The sequence below is a fragment of the Sander lucioperca genome, chromosome 3 (genome assembly GCF_008315115.2).
Source record: "Sander lucioperca isolate FBNREF2018 chromosome 3, SLUC_FBN_1.2, whole genome shotgun sequence".
Lineage (NCBI taxonomy): Eukaryota > Metazoa > Chordata > Actinopteri > Perciformes > Percidae > Sander > Sander lucioperca.
The window spans coordinates 20,179,904-20,203,132 of record NC_050175.1 but is presented as its reverse complement, the minus strand read 5'-3'; the positions used below and the strand labels follow the sequence as shown (position 1 = coordinate 20,203,132).

Genomic DNA, 23,229 nt, shown 5'->3' with positions numbered 1-23,229 from the left:
ACAGTTTGAGGGAGATTGGGACAAGAAGGACGGGCAGAAGCCCAATACTACTTTCAAGTGCCAGAGCTGTTTGAAAGTTCTCAAGAACAATATCAGGTATGATTATATGTTTGCTTACCCTTAGTAAAATAAAAGGATAATATTCCAATGTTTCCATATGCTATGGTTATCCTTGCTAAATATACAATGTCAACACAAAAAGATATAATACAGCAATGGTGCACTGCAGCCCTGATTGTTGTGTCCCAATCCCTGCTTCCCCCTCACCTGTCCCCTGACTGTTTGTAAAACCTCCATAATACCAAGCCTGTCAAAAACTACATACAGTAGTTAATATGCTCTCAAAATGCAGACTGGGACTGACTGATATCTGCCCATGCCAGTAAAGACAGTGTGGGTGTCTTTCTTGGCCCTCAGTGCAGTTTTCCTCTCAGATGGATGACCGTATCCGACCGTTTTCCCTCATGGGCCTAAAGATGAAAAATGACTGCTAGTTTAGGTGGCGTAAGAACTGCTCCTGTGATTAAATAACTTTGCTTCAGAACATTGCAAAAAAAGCTTCAGTAAGCTGCTTTTAATGGGGAAACACATTTGTACTGCAACCGCACTCTACTGTCTTACAGAGGTCATAGTTCATCCACATAAGAATTTCTATTAGGGGAGCTGAGGCAGCAGAATGTGCAGGCTGAAAAATGGGCTGTGCCTCGTCAGGGCAGCAGTGGCAGGTAGCTGTGGAGCACTACATCATTAGGCAAAACAAAGATCTTTGTCTAATTGCTGATATTATAACGGCCATTATACATGCTTAGAAAGTGAGGTGCAAGGAGATTACTTCATTTATCTTTAAAACCTTTGGGACCTGGACCATAACCACTGCATGCACACAGGCCAAGAATGTCATTTTTTCCCTCCTACTACTTCGCATTGTTTTTTGTTTAATTGCATCTTTTTTAAATGGAAATACTCCGCAAATCTCATGCATTTGTAGATTAAGGTGTGTGTGTGTGTGTGTGTGTGTGTGTGTGTGTGTGTGTGTGTGTGTGTGTGTGTGTACCATCTGGTGAATGACATAAAGAGGTTTTGTGATTTTAGAGCTGCAAGTTTTCCCATAATTTTCTTGATTAACTGGGCAATTGTTTAGTCTATTAATGTCAAATAATTGTTGACAAAATGCACAAAACCCAAAGATATGCAATTCACTACCATATATGACAAAGAAAAGCAGCAAATCATCATATCAATCATATATAACAGCTGAAGTCATGTAAAAATGATTGAAACAAGTAACCAATTAAATTATGTTTCAGCTATTTGAATTAATCCTGTTAATGAAACCATTATTGCATTTGGGAAGGTGTTTGCACCTGATTCCATAAAATTCAAATGAAAATCACTACAGGGCCAAGCCTGCTGATCATTCAAGGATTCCTTCTTATCTTATTAAAGGGTTTAGTGACATTTCTGTGCTGTGTGTGTACCCTCTCTTGCAGGTTCATGAACCACATGAAGCACCACCTGGAGCTTGAGAAACAGAACAGCGAGAGCTGGGAAAGCCACACAACTTGCCAGCATTGCTACAGACAGTACATGACTCCATTCCAGCTGCAGTGCCACATCGAGAGCGCTCACAGCCCGATCGAATCCTCAAGTATAACATAATTGTCTATACGGCTCAATCTGACATGACAATTTGCTTAGTGGCCATTTGTAATTTTTCTTTTCTTTCCTTTTCAAGCCAATTGTAAGATATGTGAGCTAGCGTTTGAGTCAGAGCAAGTTCTCCTGGAACACATGAAGGACAACCACAAGCCTGGGGAAATGCCCTACGTCTGCCAGGTCTGTCACTTAATACTGAGCTGTGATTTGGTTTAACGTTGGTAAACATTCACTGATACTGAAATTCTGTTTTACTGATTCCACAGGTCTGCAATTTCCGGTCGTCTTTCTTCACGGATGTGGAGACGCATTTCCGAAGTGTCCATGAAAACACAAAAGACCTGCTCTGTCCCTTCTGTCTCAAAGTTCTTAGAAGTAGTCATATGTACATGCAACACTACATGAAACATCAGGTAAGATGCTGCATTTTATCTAGTGTTTTGTAAAGCATTTCTTAGTGTCATTTGAAATATAATGTAGTTACTGTATAGAGTCATAGTTTAAAAGCAGCAATGTGTTTACACACCTGTAAATTCTTAAGATCGTAAAAACTATCTTTGCAGGAGTTTAAACACACTATTAGTTTGTACTATTAGCTCCAACTCCAAGGTTGGATTGATTTAGTTGTCTGCCTTGCACCTTGCTGTAATATATAAACGGCTGACAATAAAACCTGGTTCTCTTCATCTGCCCTAAAGGAGCAATAAATATGAGTTGGAACAAAACAAAATGAATTGCTGTCCTATTAATAGCAATGAAAGTATTTCATGCTCGTTATATTCTTTCAGTGAATCCAAATGTAACATATTAGCAATCAGCCTCCTAGTCGCACCACTTATTTATTACGTTTTTGTGTATTGTACACTGCAATGTTTTTTCTATTTCAGAAAAAAGGGATCCATCGCTGTGGAAAATGCAGACTGAATTTTCTCACATACAGGGAGAAAGTGGATCACAAGACTCACGTCCACAAGACTTTCAGAAAACCTAAAGCCCTGGAAGGTCTTCCTCCAGGAACAAAGGTCTGACCCTGTCATAACAAGATCAGTACGACATTTGTGTTAGACCTTTTTTAACTATTCTTAGAATAAAACACATTTAAATCAGCGTCAATGCACATGGTGTTCTCTTTGCAGGTGACCATTCGAGCCTCCCTTACAGGAAAGACACCCACATTGGCGACCTCCCCTGATCAATCTGGCTTTATTGTCAGTCCAGAAACACTAAGTTTCAACCCGCAAACCAAACCTCCAGTCAGCATATCCAAGTTTAAGTCAAACATCTCTGGAGTGGGAAAAGCCAAGACGACTCCAAGCAAGAAGCAAGATAGCCGGAATACTCCCAAGCACAATCTGGCGCTCAGGAATCTCAGGTTGTGCTTTTTCACACAGCAATCAAAGTTTTCATTAAAAAAAGAGAATTCTCTTCTAATACAGACAGACTTTTTGTTTTTAAAGGTTTTTAGTACTTTTAGGTCAGTAACTGCTTTCTGTCTGATAAATTACCTCAAGTGACGTCACTTGAGTCAGCATCGGCTGGGTCAGAGGAATACAGATTTGAAAATTAAAAATATCTGGCGGTGTGGAGTTAGAAAGAAGTGAGCTTACCAGACTTTGTAGCACACTCCTCGCGTGGAGATGTTATGATTTTAATGAATGGATTTGGCCACCCCGACCACTAATATAGAGCCCCACCTCCTGGGTATTCACGACAGGGTGGCAGTAGATTAATGGGCAGTATTAAAGCCGAGCAATACACAACGTAGCTAATTGCATTTTCAATTAATTTTCTAGACAGTCTTCATTAGGCTGTCTAAAAATAATATGGTGTATAGCAGATAGTGTGGGATTTATTTCTTTAAAAAACTAATGAGTGTGATATTTGGCTAATTGGGCTCAGTAATCAAAAACAATATGCTGGCATGGGATATGGGTTTTTAAGCAGATGAGACATAAGGTAATGTAGTGCTGTAATAGAAGAGTTTAGACTAGTAGAATAAAATTATCAACCTGCAGACCTCTCGGCACACGATTATCTAAAGTACTTTTTTGTTATTAGTTTGTACATCTGCAATAATGAACCAACTTATATTGTTGCAGATAAAAATAAATGACTAACAACACAAATTATAATCATTTATCCTTTTCAGTGTCTTCAAATCTGACTGGACTCATAAAAAGGAATTATTTTAAATGTTTGAATGTCTTTGTGCTCTCTTTAATTTCCAAATTTCAGAGTCAATGGAGGGCGGTTCACTTGCATTGAGTGCAACACACGAGTTGATCACTTCTTTTCTCATTTCCCAATGCTTTCAAATTGTGGTGCGTGCAAATATCGGACAAGTTGCAAAGTCTCCATTGGGAATCATATGATAAGGTGAGTAAAAAAAAACAACAACAATTTCTTCATTTTTAGGCCCAGTGTGTTTATCTGACAAATCTTGTGACAAATCTTTATTTGGCCTTTTGTTAGATTCCATAGTACCATAACCAAAAACAGATTTTTGAAAATGGATCATAAGAAATATCCATCTGCATCAAGGTAAGTACGCTTCATTAAGTCTGTTCTGCATTCAACAATACAGATTTTCTGTTTGAAAGTGGTCAAGACGTACAATTCTGTTTCCCCCCCAGATTTACCCTGGTCTGTCTGAACTGTGACCTGCTCGCAGGCGCATCAGGCGGTGACCTGATGACCAAACATTTAACTGATAGACCAAATCACGTATGCAAAGTCATTCAGGAGAAAGGTATGTTCTTTACTGCCTGTGCCACCTGAATCATAGCGCGTATTTAGTGTTACACATTTTTTGAAAAAGTTGTCTCTTGTTTTTAACCCAGCAGATAACAAAGCCAAAGATCGAGTGTGAGTAGGAACTACTACCCACATTACATCACCCGACTATCTTTAATCTATTAAAAAACACTTGACAATGTCGAAGACCAAAGAACATTTATTAAAATCTAAGTCCAACTGAAATTAAACTGCATGTAAGAAAAAAATAACACTGCTTTCACGTTGGCGCCCCCTATCTTTGTATTAACCAGTTGGAACACTTATTCTTCCTTATCTACGTGGATGAAGAACTTGTTTTTACATAGCCAATCAAATGGTTTCATTTTAACCATATTTGCATATAGCATTTGCGTTTTTGCTTTAGCAGTCGTCACACTGACTAACAGACAGCTGTTGGTACAAAGACACATTTCTTCAACAACACTAAGTATTAGAGTTCTTGTAAACAAATGCCCAGTACTGTTGTTTAATATTGTTTGGTAGGAGTGTGTTTGGCTAACTAATTCTTTCGTGCAGGCATCTCGTCTTGGGGCAGCCAACAAAAGTCGTGTACGTCTTGACTTCAGCACCTTCTCAAAGACCAAAGGAAATGGACTTGAAACCAATTGAAAGTGTCACATCTGAAAGTGTTACTCTCACCACTGTTGACCAACTACAACCAGAGCCGATGTTACCAGCAGGTGATCAGGAAAAGGGTTCCACAGAAACAAGTTTTGTTGAAGGTTCCTCTGAAGGACACTTAAAGCAGTCATCACTGCCCGCTTTATCGTCTTGCTTTACATCAGATGGGGATTTAGATCTCTGTGAAGAGTCAGTGGGTAACTCAGAGAGCCAAGATGTCAGAGAGCAGCTCCCTGAGCATGAGACTAAGGAACAACATGTCATAGAGCCGCTCCCTGAGCATGAGACTAGGGAACAACATGTCATAGAGCCGCTCCCTGAGCATGAGACTAGGGAACAACATGTCATAGAGCCGCTCCCTGAGCATGAGACTAGGGAACATGTCATAGAGCCGCTCCCTGAGCATGAGACGAGGGAACATGTCATAGAGCTGCTCCCTGAGCATGAGACTAGGGAACATGTCATAGAGCCGCTCCCTGAGCCCAACACTAGGGAACATGTCATAGAGCCGCTCCCTGAGCCAGAGACTAGGGAACATGTCATAGAGCCGCTCCCTGAGCCAGAGACTAGGGAACATGTCATAGAGCCGCTCCCTGAGCCAGAGACTAGGGAACATGTCATAGAGCCGCTCCCTGAGTCCGACACTAGGGAACATGTCATAGAGCCGCTCCCTGAGTCCGACACTAGGGAACATGTCATAGAGCCGCTCCCTGAGCCAGAGACTGGGGAACAACAAACTAAATCAGAAAATCTGTACGTCAGCTAAACAACGCTCATGAAACATGAGAAGATAACTGCTTCATCAGTCATACCTCAGCATTGTTTCTTTTACAAACATGATAATGTTGCTTTGGCTACTAATCCCCTCAAGATTTGTGTGTTTGACAAGTCAATTACAACAGGAAAAAATATTTTATCATACTTATTTTTTCTCTTCTCTCAAGCTTCCATTGCCTAAATAGATGTAAACTATCTTTGTATTTATGAATAAAAAAAACATCCACCACAGTGTTCTTAGTTGCCCCATAAACTATGTAGTTAAAGAATTTGCATAGTTATACTTTTAAACATAAGATATGGAACTGATGATTGTTGCTCATTTTGTTTTTCTTAAAAAATTCAAAAACTGTTCGATGTTGTCCTTAAGAAAATCCCTTCTGGCATAAAGAGGACAGTATTAGGCTCTGATCCTGATCCCCGATGGCAGTTCCGATGATTTGCCTAAAGGGGCTGTACTTGACATTCAGAAGATTAATATAGAAGCAAAAAAATATTTTCTATGTAAAAATGTAGTGGAGTAAAGCGTCCTGAACAGAGAAGTCCCACTCCCTCTGTCTGTTGTAATCCGAGCTTCTCTGTTCTTTTTTTGATAGCCGGTCCAGCCACGTGTGCATGTTAGTGCATGTGGCCGTGAAAAAGAGTAGGCATTTCACGTATTGGGGAACTGTCTGTGAGAGCCGTGTGAAGGCAATCTCAGCCCAGTTTTTTTTTTTTTTCCTAAAGTATTTAGAGTAGAACACATTTAACTGAGAAAGATGAACACACCTGACTGTAAACTTATTCGGTGGCACAGAATATACCGCTCACGCTCTCTGGTGATTTATTGATGCAATTTATATTCTCAATGTAGTCCCCTTAAGTACAAATACTAAAATAATTTTAAAGGTGGAGTCTGCGATTCTGGAGAAAGATTGTTGATATTTGAACTCAACACCCAAACAAATTCCTGGTTTGTGGCAGAAATATTGGTCCATAATTGATGTGGTACATTATATTGTTACCAACTGGTTTTGAACATCCCAGGGTAACATGTATCTCATCACTCAGAAAGTTGCTTTGAACTAATAAGAAATTATATAGTGCATGTATAGATAATCAAAATTGTATTCCCTAAGAAAAAGGATGTCAGATCTGTGAAACGTGTGGATAAAACAGAAGAATTACACAATGGTAGGAAGTAGGTGGAAAATAACCACAACTATTTGAGGAGTGAGCAGAATAATACTTTTAACTGTGTTGAAAGTGCCAGCTTGTAAAAGATTTGTAAACACATTACTTTTGATGAATGTACTCAGCACGACACTTCAACTCGATGAAATCTGTCAACCAATGTTTACGCCCCAGCCGGTTGATGAAAGTTGCTTGCAACTATGGTTAAAAAAAGAAAAAAAAAAAAAAAGTCTAGCTCCTTGTAGCTCTGGGATTATTTTATACAATATGATTTGTTTACTTTGTGTGACTTAAAAGTCATTGTTTATTTCATAGGTTTTTAAAAGTTTTTCACTCTCACTATTAGTATATTTTGAGCAAGTCTGTAAATGCATCCATGTCTATGATGGCACTGTAAATGTAACCCTGAGTCTGTTTTAAATACATTCCTCTAAAGATATTGTTTTCGCCTAGGACACTAGGCGACATAATCAACTGGGTTTGGATCAGTGTTTTCCTGTTTGTTATGTAAATAAATCTTTCATACAAGAGGTTTGAGTCTTTGCCTGTTTTTGTTTTTTTCTGAATGTTGCTCTTGAAATCAGCATTTGATTTGATACCATTACCATATGCTATACAACATATTGTACAAGAATAGATAAATTCAACAAATACACACTTTAAACACCTTGGCATTTTTTGGTATTTATAGGTTTAAGTGATTGTAGTAATTATATATATATATATATATATATATACACACAAAACATTTCTGCTTATAAATTTGAAATCTGTCAGTGATGTTATTAAACAATCAAAAAAACAGCCAGATTCACAGTGCACTATTGTGCAAATAAGTATTTAAGTTTTATGGAATGATTAATATTGGAACAAATATACAATTAATAGTAAAATAAATAATATGTAAAAAAGAAAAAATATACAAAGGGAAATGTTGCTTTGTGTATGTGAAATGAACACATTTAGGCTACAATAAAAAAAAAAGATTTAATATAACAATCAGTCTTCACAACTGCAACAGAATGACCAGTGTTATTGAAGATAGTATATACGTTATATGTGCAAAATTGATTTCCTGCTTCGTATTAGCAAATGTTCGATCGTTGATATCAGTGCATTTAAAAATTCCCTACTATGTGATGTGAATGAGACTCGCGACTCGAACTTTTGATTTTCCCGGACCTGACGTCATTGTCAACGTTCATTTTAATTGGCTGAATGTATGGGGACCGCGGCGTTCCCAGGACAACGAAACGCCAAACAACCGAGAAAAATCCAGCGTCACCTCAGGTTAACAACAGCTAATTAATCGCTCATGACGACCGTGCATCGAAATGAAATGCAATTTAATTAGTCCAAAATTGTTTAAGAATTAAATAGTTAGGAGGAGTTAATTTAAGAAGGCGGGAATCGACGAAAAGCACCGCAAATATGGTAAATCCTTGTTGCCGAACCGAAGTTAGAGTTAACGTTAGCTTCACTGCTACAAACAGAGCAGTTAGCTAAGTTACCACAATGTTAACGCAGCACTTGTTACTGCTCACCTGTTTAGATTATTACATGGTTTCTTATGTGTCTTTTTCACTGGGACAGAGTCGTAACTGGACGTACAGCCAGCAGCAGAGGTTAATGTCTCAGCGCCAGAACCAGGAGCAGCTCAGGCAGCAGGAGGCCCGGCGTGTGGACAGAGAACGGCAGCTGCAGGCCGGTGTGCGGGACGAGGAGAACTCTGAGAAGAGGAGATACCTGCGACAGGTGCAGGACGAACTCAAGGAGAGGCAAATGGAGAGCGCTCTGCTTAAGGTACTGTATGTTATTCTGTTGTGCAGATAATGTTAGACCGTTAACAAGTTGCTAGTCTCAATTATGTTTTATTAGAAAAAGTTCTTGCCACCTCCAGCAACAAACTGTGTTCCAGACCCTCCCATCTCCATTTCTTGTCTAAGAGCAGAACAAACACTTGTGACCATTATGCCTAAAACAACAACAAAAAACACGGATTAGCTTTGTTGTCATACTATACAGGATTGCACAGTAAAGTCTATTTGCAGCCCAGTTCATGCCACACAGAAATTGTATAAATAAGACTATATAAAATATACAGTAAAATATGAATAAACAAATGTAGAATAAAAACACTTCAGTAATAGTAGCTTTGAAGAAAAAAAACATAGCAATGTGTGTATATGCACACTGTACAATATGACTGAATAACCGTAGTGCAAAGAAATGAGGTAGTAGTGGAGATGGTGTCAGGAAATTTAATATAATTGTTAAATACACTTCCTTGCACTTATTTTAAGGTTCAATTCCAGAACATTTTCAGATACAGATACAGAAGACTTTATTAATCCCCAAGGGGCAATTCTATTTTACAGTCTATCCCATCACTGTGTACTGAATTTTTGTTTGTTTGTTCTACAGTGATGCATCCTTTTCTGGTGACAATGAATGTTTCTTTTACTGTAGAGTAGAACTTGATCTGATAATCAGACAGAACTGCCCTTTAATTTCTGCTGAAAAGAAATCACAAATGTGGATTCCGATTCAGATGTTTGAAACAGGTGAAAACATTTAAGAATTTTTCAGTTTTTAAAACAACCTCATTTTGTGGTTAACATGGAGAAATTGTGAGGATTGTGAGGTCTACCTTTATCAATAGTTAATTTCTGTTTTATTGGCAATTGCCAAAACCACAGCCCATTGTTGGCCCGCGATCCAAAATTTGAAAAGCAGTGCTTTACACAACACAACAATACACTGTATCATCAAGATATTACTTGTAATTTACCTAAACTCAGATGCAGATTATCATAATTAAACTTGACTTGCAGGCTGAGGAGGAGAAAATAAACCGAGAAAAGCAACTTGAACAAGAGGAGAGAATGGCTAAAGAGCTGGCCCGCATCAACTATGAGACACAAAGAGAAGAGAAAATGAGGCAGTATATTAAAGAGAACAGGTACGCACACTAACTGCATTTCCGGGATTTACTGTATATTCTGGGTTAATATACAAATGCAACACTTCTTGCTTTTGTGTTGTCTTTGTCTGCTTTGGTTTCTTCATTACTATTCTTCATTAGTTTTTTTTAACTCTATTTAAATACCAAGATCATGTAAATTTGGGGGACCAAACAGAAATGCCCAATATTTCAAAGTATGACTTCACAGTGATAAAGGTTGGGGTGGTCACCACTGCCCGGATATTAAAAAGTGGATGGAATTTATGTTAGAAATTAGAGCCTGACCGATATATTGGTAAGCCGATATTATCGGCCGATATTAGGCATTTTCCAAACTATCGGTATCGGCATTTATAATGGCCGATAAATTAATATTTTTTCAAAAACGGACAAAACACCCTTCAACCATGTTTTGAGTGTGTACCGTTTGTCCACCAGAGGGCGCTCTACAACAACCCTGTCGGCAACACTCGAGTTTAACCCTTTTGTACTTGTATTTTTATCCATTTTATTTATCAGAACTTTAATATATTTTGATGTTCCTCTGTTCTGTTGTGACAGTAAAACAAACAAGTTTATTTTTAAACTGCATTATCATATTATTTTAATGAGGACTCATAAATAACTATAAATTAGAGCTGTAATCGGGCCTTAAAAGTTCGGCCCGACAAGGCCCGAGCCCGACAGAATTTGGCCCGAGCCTGACAAGTACATTTTGATTGACAGATTTTTAAAAGCCCGAACCCGTTTACAGCCCGACTGTACAAAAGGCCGTCTATCAGCAGTGATTAGAGTGCATGTCGGAAAATAGCGCGGACACACTCTTCACGCCGCGGGCGGGCACACGTTCCACTCGGCGGAAAAGGGAGAGGAAGAAAAAAGAGACTGCGCCGCACGCACACAGCTCTTTTGTCTTCCGTCAAGAATGAGTAATTTATACATTTTTTAACATAATTTATTCATGACTAACAGAGGCTATAGGCCACATGGAAGTTGGAACAAAGAAATAAAATAAGCCCTCCAGAAGCCAGCCTCTGTTTTACCTCCTCAGGATCCATTTTCACGCTAATCGAAACGCTTCACCGGACCGCTCGTTTACTGCGCAACTCGGAGCGCAAGCCCGAGCCCGGCCCGAGCCCGTGTAACAGGATAGAAATGAAGACCGAACCCATCGGGTTCGGGCAAAGATCTTCAGCTCTACTACAAATAACTAATGTTAGAGAAATCTGTTTGTTTTGTTACGCCGTTGTTACGCCGATATATCGGAATATCGGATTTTTAAATCACCAAATATTTGTATCGATATTGGCCTTAAAAATCCTTTATCAGTCGGGCTCTATTAGAAATAGTATAGCATTAATACATGTTAGCTAAGGTCAATAATGATGATGGACATGGGACAGTTTTTTAGCTTATAGCACCTCTGGGACAAGGTAATGCCTTTGTTGTACTGTTATAACTGGTAGATTTTTATTTTGGAATTTCTAAATATGTATCATAAGCCTTTGTACATCGTGTAAGGATAGTGTCTGTTTATGTATACCTACAGTAAGTGAATAAACACTTCAATGACAAAAAGTCTATTTAAATACCTTTCAGCATTGAGCTTCGAGAGCTGGAGTCAAAGCTGAAGTCTGCATATGTGAATAAGGAAAGAGCTGCACAGATTGCTGAGCAGGAAGCTATGAGGTTTGACACAATGGTGAGCACTGTCCTCGTTAATTTCAATAATTTACCAAACAAACAAATCTGAACCGCTTGTTGTGAAAGATGGAGTCTGTTCCTCAAAATATTGTACTTTAAATAACTCCGGATGCTTTTCTTTGCATATTAGCCACCAGTCAGTAATCCATTGTTATTAAATATAGAAAATGCAGTTAGGGACTAGTCATTATGTACAGTTTGTTGAGAAAAGGTTTGATTAGCTTTATGCATCAGGGCCCATATTTATCAAAGTAGTTAAAGTTATACTTAGGGTCAATTTAGTAAAAAAGATTCTTATTCCTCCTAGCTCCTTAACTTTACACAATTCTAAATACATGCTATTTCCTACAGGCTATATACTGTGTGTATGTTTTTTTTTCTTCTGACATTAGCGTGAGGAGGCGGACTTAGCTCGCAAGATGAAGAGCGAACATGAGCGAGCAGCCGTTGAGAAGCAGAAGCTGGAGCAGAAACGCTACGAGGAGCTGGCGCAGTATCAGAGACAGCTGGAGCAGCAACTCCTGGAGAGGGAGCGCAAGAGACAAGAGGCATACGAGGAGTTCCTCAAAGAGAAGCTCATGGTTGATGAGATTGTCAGGAAGATTTACGAGGAGGATCAGATGTGAGTCCTTCACTTTCCAAATTCTTAAAGTCTTTAACAGGAATGCACAATGCATACAGGTACTTTTTTTTTTTTTTTATAAACACAGCAGTCAAAGGATAAGATATTAGTGTGAGAAAAAAACTTGAATTCCATGGATTTATATTGGGGATGCTTATACTGATCTGTTGAATTTAAGAAAGTAGATATGTTCAGTCAAATCATTTAATATCCATGGAACTGCGAAATTGTCTTTGCATTCAATTGAAATGTGTTTAATTTACTGGTTCAGTGGTTCACTGGTGCATAAATAAAGTGACTACTAGAATTTGTTTCCTTCCAAAAAAAGACAACATTAAGACTTTGGTAGTATGCTGGATTTATAAAAAAAAAAAAAAAAAATGTTGTTTCCTTGAAGGGAGAGACAGCTGAAACTGGAGAAGGTCAGAGCCACTCAGCAGCACATTGAAGAATTCAAGAAACAGCAGGCCGAGTGGAGACGCATGGAGCAAGAAAAGATGGAGGCTGAGAACAAACGCATCATGGAGTTTGCGAGCCATCAGGAGCACATGGAGGAGAACAGAATGGCTAAGATCAAAGAGAGAGAAGAAGCAAAGGAGCATCTTCATAAAATAGTTGGGACAACTTTTTTTATGCCGCATATTTTTATCCTTTCATTTAGTAGCACGTGCCTGTATTTGGCACCAAGAATCACTCCTCTCTGTTCTCCTCTAGCTGTCTGAGAAGATCGAAGAGGAGAGGCAGCAGCGTGAAGAGATGGAGCGAGTCCGTGAGGAACTTTATTTAGAAGAACAAGAAGAGGCTAACAGGCAAAGAGACCTTGTAAGTATCATTGCTTTACTGTCTCACCTTTTAAGCATCCATGCTCAGCCAATCTGACTATTTTCTAATAATAAGGGTGCAAGTAATGATTACAAGTAGTAACTATCGATTCAAATTTTTATCGTAAAAACTATTTAAAAAAAGAACATAATGAGACATTCACGGACTCCTGATTGCTCCGGGGCTTGAATTTATAAGCGCAAATGAATGATCTTAATGTATTTTTTAACAGGAAGAGATGGAGAAGAAAATCAGACAGAGGCTGATGATGCAGCAGACCTGCCAGCAGCAGATGGCTTTCAAAGAGATGCGGAGGCAGGCAGAGAAAGAGGAGGAGGAGGCCTTCAGGAAAATGATGATGGCTAAGTTTGCCGAGGACGATCGGTTGGAGCAGATGAATGCTCAGAAACGACGCATGAAGCAACTTGAGCACAAGCGCGAGGTGGAGAAACTGATCGAGGACAGAAGACGGCAGCATGAGGCTGACATGGTACGAACCACTGTGTATAATTACATCAAGAATAAGGTGTTGCTGTTGTAGTATGGGGGGGGGGGGGGGGGTAATGCTACCACAGAAAGTGAAAGATTTATTTGAGGAACATAAGCGAAACACATTGTAAATATTACACTGTGCATCTTTGATTGTAATGTCAGTTTTGAATGACCTGCTCTGAAAATAACATTGATCTCTCTCTTCAAGGAACTGGAGGCTAAAGAGAGAGCGATTGAGCAGGAAAGGGAGGCGCTGCGTCGGCAGATAATTGAAGAGGAGAGGCAGCGACTTCTTAAACGCCACGCAACAAAACTCCTTGGATACCTACCAAAGGTATGATGCAGTGTATGAATCATAAATAATGTCCCACAGGTTTGTATCTTCTGTAAATCAAACAAGTGTATGACCATGAGTGCATTTATTCTCAGGGCTTGCTCCGTGAAGACGACCTGGAGCACTTTGATGAAGACTTCAGAAAAAACTTTAAAACACGCCAGGCAGATATCTTTTCTGACGACGGCTGGGAAGGCGATGATTAAATCTTTAATCTGAAATTGCACGCTATGTCACCTGATGGCAGTTTAAGGTTACAGTGAGCTAAGTCGCAATTCTTAGTGACCACAAAGTTCTTCATTTCTCAGTATTCATGATAGCACTTGTTTAGCATTCAGAAACAACAAAATCATTTTAGGACATGTTTTTATTTATTAGGATTTTGTAGACAGGATCTTAATTAATATCATTCCAGAAAATATGTGAGGTTGTCTGGTGGCTAAATGTGGCATAATTGGGAGACAAATCTCTAAATTCCCTCTGAATTCAAAGTCTTCTATATATGTGAACCTCTCCGTGTTTATGACTTCCCCCAGTCTAGAGCTTTCATGAACTCGTCTTCTGTGAACGACAGCAGTTTGGCAGCTTCAAAATGCATCTGCACAAAAAAAAAACCCTCAGTCTGTTAAGATTTTGATGAAACAATGATGGTGGGTATTAACAGGGTAGAGACACTGACCTTTTGTTTTTTGAGGATGTCAATCAGCTTGAGCTGTTTCTTGAAACCCACGATGAGTTCTGCTTTCTGTTTTTTTAGCATTTTGTTTTCAGCAAGTAGATTTTCTTTACTCTGATGTTCCTCGCTTATCTTGTCCTAATTTAAAAATCATTTTAAAGACTGAAGTTAGTAGAAGTTGAGCAGATCCTAACATTTGTGCAACCTGAGGTCTCATTCGCAAACAGTTACAACTGAAATTCAGTTGAAGCTGCTGCTTTATGTAAACTAAAAGAGCTAAATGAACTTTCCTCTTTCCATCTTCAAATATCATATTCTACGTTATCCACAGATATTTTCAAGTCTACTGTGCAGCTTAACATTCAGCTGCTGATATACATGAGAGCCTCCTGATCTCCCTGGATGCTACAGTTTAGTTGTATAGGTCAGGTTATCACTCCCCGTTTTTAACATCACTTTGTGGAGGATCTTTTATCTAAAATGATGCATTATCATTTTCCTTTTGATCTTAAAACAACAATACTAAGACACTCGTAATTACATGACCTTAAAAATAGCCATATTAAATGATCCCTGTAACACAACATGTTGCTGCTATGTCCTATACAAGTGGAATAGATTGTTTATATTCAAATAAAGATTCAATTATATGCGATTGTCACAAATATGTTCTTTTTTTAAATTAAGTTTCATTACATCACGTTTGATATGTTAATATTACTCTGTATAATTTTCAGTTATTTTAAATGCACACTGGATTCCATTTTATTTGTTTAGGTTATCCCTGCAATGAAAGTCTGGAAGTAATAAAAAGACAATCTAATTTGAATAATTAGATGATGTGTTTATCAGCACTGTCATTTGCTTACCTTGTTCATCTGTTTCATCTTGTTGAGTTGAGTCTTTAACCTCTCCACCTCCTCCGAGGCTCTGTTCAGACGAACCTCCACAGTGCTGTGGACGCCCGCTGCTTGTTTCTGGGATCTGTTCAGATTTTCTATTTCCTGCACAGAACACAGCCAGGAAGTGATCACACATGAGTAATGGAAGACGGTGTCACATTTAACAGTTTGTTGTTGAGAAAGCATTGATATTTTACGGTCTATTGTCAGTCTTTGACAGACCTTGTGTAAAGCGGACACTTGCGCTTGAAGACCGTCACATTTTTTGTCCGACTCCTGAGCCAAAGCTCTGTGCTTCTCAATCTGTGTCTGCTGGATGTTTGTTGTTTTCTGCAGTCTGGCTCGATCCTCCTCAAGCTCCTTCATTTTTGCACTAAGTTGAGCGTTTTCGTCATCCTGCAACAACAGAAACACAATGTTATCTACAAACAATGTCGTCACTATTTGAGTTTAAAGCCATCTCTTTTTTTTCCTCCTCACTGGATGGTTCACAGCTGTTCGACTGAAGCTCTGTCCCCCTCTGGTGGTAAGCAGGGGCAATAACAGTTGAATCATTGTTTATCTCCACATTTTACATTACCTTCTTATAATATTCACATGAGAGTTGATCCAGTTCCTCTTGCATGATCCGTAGTTTTGCCTTCAGAACTCGTATTTGGGCATCTGAAACGCCTTAACAAAACACAACAGAGCAGCACAATCAGACTTAGAAGCCCTACCCCCCTTAGAAAATGTAACAAATATGAATGTATCATTTATTGTCATAAAATACATTCAGAACTTGCATATCATAAGTATTTGCAAAAAGAGCTAACACAGATTGTATGACAGTGAAATAACATGTCTTTACATAAATGTAAGATTTACAAGTTAATTCATATATTTGAGTTAATTTACAAAAAATGTATTTACAGTGTTCATACAGTTAACTATTTACATATTTGTGTTTAAAACAGTCAGTACTTTCATATTTACATGTTTAATTATTTACATCAGCAGTTAAGAATCTACCTCTGTGGTTTTCTGCTAGCGTCCGATTGGTTAGTTCGGCTATATGTGATTAAGTAAAACGAGGAAGTGTTGTTGATGTTGTAGAGCTGATAACGTGTGAAGAACAGTAAAGTGCTGCTTAAAATGTCACTTCATGAGGTTTTTTAACATTAACATGAGTTCCCCTAGCCTGCCTATGGTCCCCCCAGTGGCTAGAAATGGGGATAGGCGTAAACCGAGCCCTGGGTATCCTGCTCTGCCTTTGACAAAATGAAAGCTCAGATGGGCTGATCTGGAATCTTCTCCTTATGTCATCATAAGGAGAAAGGTTACCTCCCCTTTCTCTGCTTTGCCCGCCCAGAGAATTTGGCCGGCCCATGAGAAAGAGAGAGACATCATGGCTTGCAAACAAGCAAAGCATGGCAGTTGGTCAAGGCCACACCCCCACCCTCCACCTTGCCCCCCCTCTCTCCTCCTCAATAGCATTTAAAGCTACAGACACAGAAATGGCACATCCTAAGGAAAGCTCATTGTGGGGACTGGCTCTAGTGGCTGTAATTCTGCACTAAGACTGAATTTCGGGAAAGAGACTTATTAGGTTAGTATTAGGGGACCACTAAGGCCTATATAAAAGAATCCAAAAAGCAGCATGTCATAGGACCTTTAACAAAGTTATCCGTCTCTCCATCCAGCTGTTCCTTATGTAGAGTGATACAACCACCACATATCGAACCCTCACGTTACATAAATATTTGCAAAATTTAAAAATGTTTTATTTGAAATTATTCATCACTATTAATGAATTAAACTGGGGTTTACTTTTCACAAAGGAACATAAACATACCTGATCCTACATTGTCTCCAGCGTTAGCCACATCATCCACAACATTTTCATGAATCATGGTGTCGTTCATCTTCTCCTCCATGCTACGTATGCTCTTTGCCAGGAAACAATCAGCTGAGTCTGCTACAGCTGCTAAATCATCCACACGTGGCATCTTTTGGGTTCTGAAATCAACGGAACATCGTGACCTTTTTTAGCGGCCTTATGAGGAATGTTACTGCAGAATATAGTTAACCAAATGTATGTCCTACACCGTGTTATTTTCTTAGAAATAAAAAAAGTTGGAAATGGCTCTAAAAATGATTTACAATCAAACTTACGCTGTTTTCCAGTGAGGCTCATTTCCTTGTCTTCCAGTACAAATGTTGTGTGATGTTGATGTGACTCTTATTTTGCTCATCTGCCAAGAAAAACAAGGCAAATATAAAAAAAAAAACATACGTCAATGTAGGCCTACAGCAATAACAAATTATACATGTGGTTTAGAAACTAGTGTCTGTTGAGCCAAGTGTCTGCAGATTTTAGAAATACAGACAGCCGAACTTTAGAAACTGAACTGATACCTTCACACCGGGCTCCTGCACAGTGCACTGTTGAGGCTTTTTTATCCTGTAGGTGAATAGATAAATATATATACAGAAAGAAAGAAAATATATACAAAGATAAAGAGGGCAATTGTTAATTTTGTTGATTAAGTTCTTTCTCTTACACTGCTTTAATTAACAATGAATATTTGAATGGTCTGTATGGAGGCTTCACTGGAATAAATGTAGACTTTTGCAGTGGTCACAAGAAAATAAACCACGAAGAAAATGAACCACGCAAAAGTCTACAGTCATTCTTGTGGCATGCCTAAAGCCTCCAAAGATCTGAGCCTCAGATGGTTATTACCTTGACTCCTCTTCATCCTCAATATCCGTGAGCAGGAGGGTGGATAATGGTTTTGCCAGAACTTCATTCTGTTCTCTCTAAAATCCGATAAACACCAAGAGCCAGATTCCCTTTTAGAGCAGGTCTCAGCAAAAAATGTGTTATTGTTCAACTCATTGATGTGAACATGCTGATAACTTACCATAAGTTGTTCTGCCTGCCTTACTAGATCTGCTGTTTTGGCTTCCAGCTCTGCATTTAAAAGTCTGAAGGAAATAAGATGGAGAAATATTTACACCACGTGGTGCCTTAGGGCAACTTTGACAGAGAGAAAACCCTCATTTGATTGTTTTTGGCATATTGACTCTCTTACTTGTGATATTAAGGTAATTAGAGGCATTTATTAAAATGTTAAGGTAAAGTCACTTATGATTATTAATTGTAATTTTACACAAGAGGAATTTCTCTCCGGTTTAATGACAGAATCAACTGAAGCAGAAGGAGTCCGAAAGAGTTCAACTAGATCAAAAGAGATTAAAAATAATAAACCAAAATTAATCAGAAGGGTTCATCTAAAGGCCTTTTACAATCAAAGCAAAGCCAGCAGCTATTGGAACAGGTAGCCTTACTTGTATTGTTCTTCCTTAGCAAAAAGGTCATCTGTGTTCTTCTTTTTTGGACCAGATGCGGATTTTGCCGGCGGTCTTCCTTCAACCCTCTTGGACCTCTCAGCCTTACTGCTGGAGGACAGACGTTTCGTGGGCTAAACAAGACAGAGCAGCAGAGAGCAGCATTGTAACATTGATTCGCTAAGGTGAAATTTCACATTTCATGATGAGATTGGATTATAATATACATTTCACCTTGTTTTTTCCTAAGCCTGACCGATAAATTGGTAGACATATCAGTGTATTGGCTGATAAGTAACAAGAAACTGCAGCACAGAAATGGCATTTAGTTTATTTTTCAACTATGAAGTGTCCTGCTCAGTACATAGTGATCACAATTCTTAAAAAAAAATGTTTTGTGTATATCAGCCGATATATCATGAAATATCATCAGATTATTTCAACTCTAAATTATGGATACTGTGTCCATTCTGTTCAGCCTCCACCTCTCCGGGAACCATCACCTGGTGGAGAGGTTTGTGTGTCCCTATGAACCTGAGGGCTGTGTTGTCTGAAACCTGGTGCTCCTAGTTGGGTCTCCCACAGCAAAGTGGTCTCAGGCGAGGGGCCAGACTAAGAATGGTTCAAAAAGACCTTATGAATCAATGAGGAAGAGGAGGACTGACCCTGCCGGGAGGAAGCCTAGGGCCCCCCTCTGGAGCCAGGCGCAGATGGAGGGCTCATCAATGAGCGACTGGTGGCTGAGTTTGCTACGATGCCCGGCCGGGCATAGCCCGAAGAAGCGACGTGGCACCCCCCCTCTCCATCCCATGGCCCTTGACCTTCACTGCCACAGTGAAGGTCTGATTGTTGTCTGTGCATATGCACCAAACAGCAGCTCGGAGTATTCAGCGGGGGCGGTATTGCATTCGCTTTGCCGCACTGCTGTGACGACAAGAGAGCTGAGCTGGAAGGCAAGGCTCTCGATCTACCAGTCAATTTCTGTTCTTACCCTCACCTATGGTCATGAAGGCTGGGTCCAGGGGGGTCGGACTGGGGGGAAAAAGGGGACTGAGTACTCAGGGCCCTCATGTGAGGAGGGCCCAAAAAGATGCTAGAATGAATAGCTGTGGATGCGGGGAGGGGCCCATAGAAAATGCCTTTCTACAGGGCCCAAAATTTTGTGCTACGCCCCTGGCTGGGTCATGATCGAAAAACTAGATCGCGGGTACAAGTGGCCGAAATGGGTTTTCTCAGGAGGGTGGCTGGCGTCTCCCTAGAGATAGGGTGAGAAGCGGATGAAGATGGATGGATGGATGGATTGATGGATGGATGGATGGACTGACATAAGGACAGACGGATGGACGGACGGATGATGGATTGATGGATATCGGCTAGTATCAGTCACTCAGGCTGTACACAATATTATACCTCTTACCCCTACACTCACACTCTTTTCAGCTAGTGGTCACGGATCTTCCTGATTAACTGAAAGTCATATACACCCTCTAAATTGTACTTCAACAGAAAGTGGTAAGATTAGAGGATGTGATTTATGGTTTTGCATTTTGTATTTAAAGGTAACGTTAAAATAAGCACGCCAGTTTGCCCCTTTGCATTAAATGTTTTCCACAATGGGAACATTGAATGAAAGCAATGTATGACCGATGTTTGTGGACAAAATCACAACTGCATGGGATTAGCTTGGTGCCCTGTCTATTTTTCAGCCACACCATTCAGCATTCTTATGAATTATGATATAAATATTCATAACGCACATTTTTGTCTTCCACAGTATTTTGGAAGAGACAGAACTGGTGAGCCGTTTATTAGCTAAGCATCGTGAACCATAATGTTAGCGGAGCAGTTAACGTTAGCTTGTGTTCTCTGTTGACTAGCGAGTTCACCTGTTGTAAACAAATAATTAGGTTTTAACTTTTGCTGCTGGCACATAAACAGTTCTGTTTAAACCTTTGAGAGATAAACATGAAACAATCATGACGCTGCAAACCTGCGAGACGACGGCCTGAGATGATCGGACCTTTTTATCACAACTTCTTTCAGCCATTGTGACATAGAGAGAAGACGCGGCTCTGGTTGCATAGCAACTACTTGTTTAGTAGTGTGTACGGTAGCCCTTTACGGACATCTAAAGGCGAACTTTCAACAAAAGTACAACAATATACAATATTGTTTTGATTACAATGTGTGGAATTAGTTTACGTTGCCTATTTATGTCTATTTCTCACAGTTAATCACCGGCATCTGTACAGCATCAAAAGGGTCGACATTGTTGTTTATGTGTGTGTGACGTCAAAACTGTAACTGGGAGTACAACGATCTGGTACGAGTTCACGAGTAAGTTACGGGTTTGACTGCCGTTCCACTTTCACGGGTAGAAGGTTGTGAAAACACGGGTTACGGGTTGCCTGGAACGCAGCATAAAAGTGACACAAAAGTGTCTAATGCTTTTTTCCCCCTTAATACAAAGGATTCTGTTAAATAATTTAATTGGCATAATATATTGGCATTACTTAGTTAAATAGTTTGTAAGTTAGCACAAAACATTGGCTATGTAATGGGCTAAAATACTGGCTTCATAGAATTGGTATTTGCCTAATGAACACAAATTATTTCAAACTTCATACCTTCAGTTTAAAGTTAAAAAAGAAATGAAGTCTCAAGCCCAAGCAGAGCTAACCCGATGACAGCATCAGGGTTGTTTTTTCTCAGACTTGACAAAGCTCCAGACAGCCAGAGGTCAACTGGTTCAACTGGTTCATTTATTATCATTTTTCAGCACAGGGTTGCACAACAAAATGCAAGTCGTAGTCCTTTATACTACACAAAAGATGAAAAAAACTGAACAAAACCATTTTATTTATTTTATTATGGTGGAGTCTTACAGCCTAAGAAGCTGCTCTATAGCCTGGTACCACAGTTGATACTTCTGTATCACTTGCCAGACAGCAGCAGGGTGAACAGGCTGTACCTGGCTTGGGGGGACTGTTGTCTTTTTTTAAAAACCTTTGGGCTCTGCGCAGGCACCTTACGGATATCACTGATGCACAGTAGATGGGTACCAATGATTTGCTGGGCGGTTTTAATCATCACTAACCTGTAATAAGTGAATAAATGAATGATAAATACAAAAAATACAACCTGAGACCGTCCCATCATGTATCTCTGAGACATATAGCCCAAAACTCAGACACACACACTCAGTCAGACATACACACTTTCACTAACTAATCATAAGCCTGATGCAATAAAAATGTTTTCAGTTTGCTTTTAACTGTAGAAACAGATGTGACTGATCTCATGTCATCAGGCCTGGGGCAAAAACAGATTGCAGTTCTAAACCAAACATTTGCACACATTGACACTACACACAATTGTCTACATTTAGCATGATCTTCTTAAATAAAATCTCTTGTGTTCACATGCAACACACTGCCTTAAAGGTGCCCTGCCACACATATTACATTACTTTGTGGTAATGTCTGAAGTTCTACCATGGACTCTGTAACATTTTTTGTGGAAAAAAATGCCTTGGTTACCTTGTTTCAAGCCATTCTAGCGTAGTATAGAAAGCCTGCAGGAAGACTCAGCTCAATTTGTGCCAGTTCTCATTAATATTCAACAAGCTAAGCTGCTTGACTCTGATTGGCTAACAGATAGATATAGATAGCCAATGAGAGCCTGGCTATCAGCATCCTTTACCCAGCGCAACTGGGCAAGCGCATAAATAGGAATGAGCTCAGGCAACATGATGTCAGACTGACCAGCTTTTGTAATTGGCCTGATTTCTCCGCTTATTTCTTTTCAGTGGCTAGAGCTGACAGAGGAGGTAGCAGTTCATTTTCACATTCACATCATAACACAAACACATATGGACCTAACATATTTAAAAAAGAAATGCAAGTAAAATGTTTTTGTGTGGCAGGGCACCTTTAAAATGCTAAACTTAAATGTCCTACTATCCACTCTGACTCCTCCCATGGGCAAACACATGTTGCACATTTGTTCCATTAGCAATCAGAGCTTTAGCAATAAAAGGGTCACAGGTGAGCTCTTGTGTTTTGGCCAACATAGGAGAGAGAGTGGCAAGAGGAATGCAAGTACAGTAATAGGGGTAGGATGAGAAAGAGGAAGAGCAAGACCATAATGAGCCATAATCTCTGATGAGATTTGGGCCACTTTGGTCTAACAATGAGGGAGGCTGGGCAGAGAGCACAACCAAACACAAACAGGTTCACAGTAACATCTATGACCACAATCCCCAGACGTATATACCACTTCTGCAAGCTATGGAAGATGCATGTGCAGATATAGCTGTAGAGGCTTTTCAGGGCTGGATTCGCTAGGCCAAACTTC

The 23,229-nt window shown here is 39.5% G+C and overlaps 3 protein-coding genes across 8 annotated transcripts in view; 2 read left to right on the top strand and 1 right to left on the bottom strand.

The window, feature by feature from the left end:
* The window catches only part of znf280d (zinc finger protein 280D), a 13,824-nt gene extending 7,607 nt beyond the window's left edge, over positions 1 to 6,217 (top strand). For 2 of the 6 annotated variants that reach the window (XM_035999458.1, XM_031314300.2), the window contains exons 8-18: positions 1 to 96; positions 1,491 to 1,648; positions 1,736 to 1,836; positions 1,923 to 2,069; positions 2,544 to 2,678; positions 2,793 to 3,028; positions 3,892 to 4,032; positions 4,129 to 4,197; positions 4,290 to 4,405; positions 4,497 to 4,521; positions 4,969 to 6,217. The exon at positions 1 to 96 is cut by the window's left edge and continues 92 nt beyond it. In XM_035999458.1, the coding sequence (XP_035855351.1) occupies positions 1 to 96; positions 1,491 to 1,648; positions 1,736 to 1,836; positions 1,923 to 2,069; positions 2,544 to 2,678; positions 2,793 to 3,028; positions 3,892 to 4,032; positions 4,129 to 4,197; positions 4,290 to 4,405; positions 4,497 to 4,521; positions 4,969 to 5,839 (2,095 nt within the window). In that variant the 3' untranslated portion in view covers positions 5,840 to 6,217. The remainder of the gene's footprint in view (positions 97 to 1,490; positions 1,649 to 1,735; positions 1,837 to 1,922; positions 2,070 to 2,543; positions 2,679 to 2,792; positions 3,029 to 3,891; positions 4,033 to 4,128; positions 4,198 to 4,289; positions 4,406 to 4,496; positions 4,522 to 4,968) is intronic. The other 4 variants (XM_035999461.1, XM_035999460.1, XM_035999459.1 and 1 more) reach the window with 4 other exon arrangements.
* A 2,019-nt stretch (positions 6,218 to 8,236) lies between these two features.
* mns1 (meiosis-specific nuclear structural 1) lies at positions 8,237 to 15,297 on the top strand. The gene is made up of 10 exons (XM_031314402.2): positions 8,237 to 8,457; positions 8,617 to 8,826; positions 9,858 to 9,985; positions 11,588 to 11,690; positions 12,085 to 12,314; positions 12,712 to 12,928; positions 13,029 to 13,136; positions 13,369 to 13,626; positions 13,837 to 13,962; positions 14,058 to 15,297. The coding sequence occupies exons 1-10, from the start codon at positions 8,455 to 8,457 to the stop codon at positions 14,166 to 14,168; spliced, it is 1,494 nt and encodes a 497-aa protein (XP_031170262.1). The 5' UTR covers positions 8,237 to 8,454; the 3' UTR covers positions 14,169 to 15,297.
* On the bottom strand, positions 14,315 to 21,037 carry tex9 (testis expressed 9). The gene is made up of 12 exons (XM_031314403.2): positions 20,864 to 21,037; positions 18,874 to 19,007; positions 18,447 to 18,510; positions 18,266 to 18,342; positions 17,938 to 17,983; positions 17,695 to 17,774; positions 17,375 to 17,538; positions 16,121 to 16,212; positions 15,763 to 15,936; positions 15,508 to 15,642; positions 14,642 to 14,776; positions 14,315 to 14,560 (listed from the first exon to the last, which is right to left on the bottom strand). Exons 1-12 carry the CDS (start codon positions 20,918 to 20,920, stop codon positions 14,483 to 14,485), a joined length of 1,236 nt encoding a protein of 411 aa, XP_031170263.1. The 5' UTR covers positions 20,921 to 21,037; the 3' UTR covers positions 14,315 to 14,482.
* Between the last annotated feature and the right edge of the window lie 2,192 nt (positions 21,038 to 23,229).

Coding starts and splice junctions, on each gene's coding strand:
- mns1 (XM_031314402.2), top strand. Junction 9,986..11,587: donor CAGTATATTAAAGAGAACAG/GTACGCACACTA, acceptor AATACCTTTCAG/CATTGAGCTTCGAGAGCTGG. Junction 13,137..13,368: donor CTAACAGGCAAAGAGACCTT/GTAAGTATCATT, acceptor ATTTTTTAACAG/GAAGAGATGGAGAAGAAAAT.
- tex9 (XM_031314403.2), bottom strand. CDS start 20,920: ATGGCTGAAAGAAGTTGTGATAAAAAGGTCCGATCATCTCAGGCCGTC. Junction 17,984..18,265: donor GAGGATGAAGAGGAGTCAAG/GTAATAACCATC, acceptor ATTCACCTACAG/GATAAAAAAGCCTCAACAGT. Junction 16,213..17,374: donor TGGAGACAATGTAGGATCAG/GTATGTTTATGT, acceptor TGTTTTGTTAAG/GCGTTTCAGATGCCCAAATA.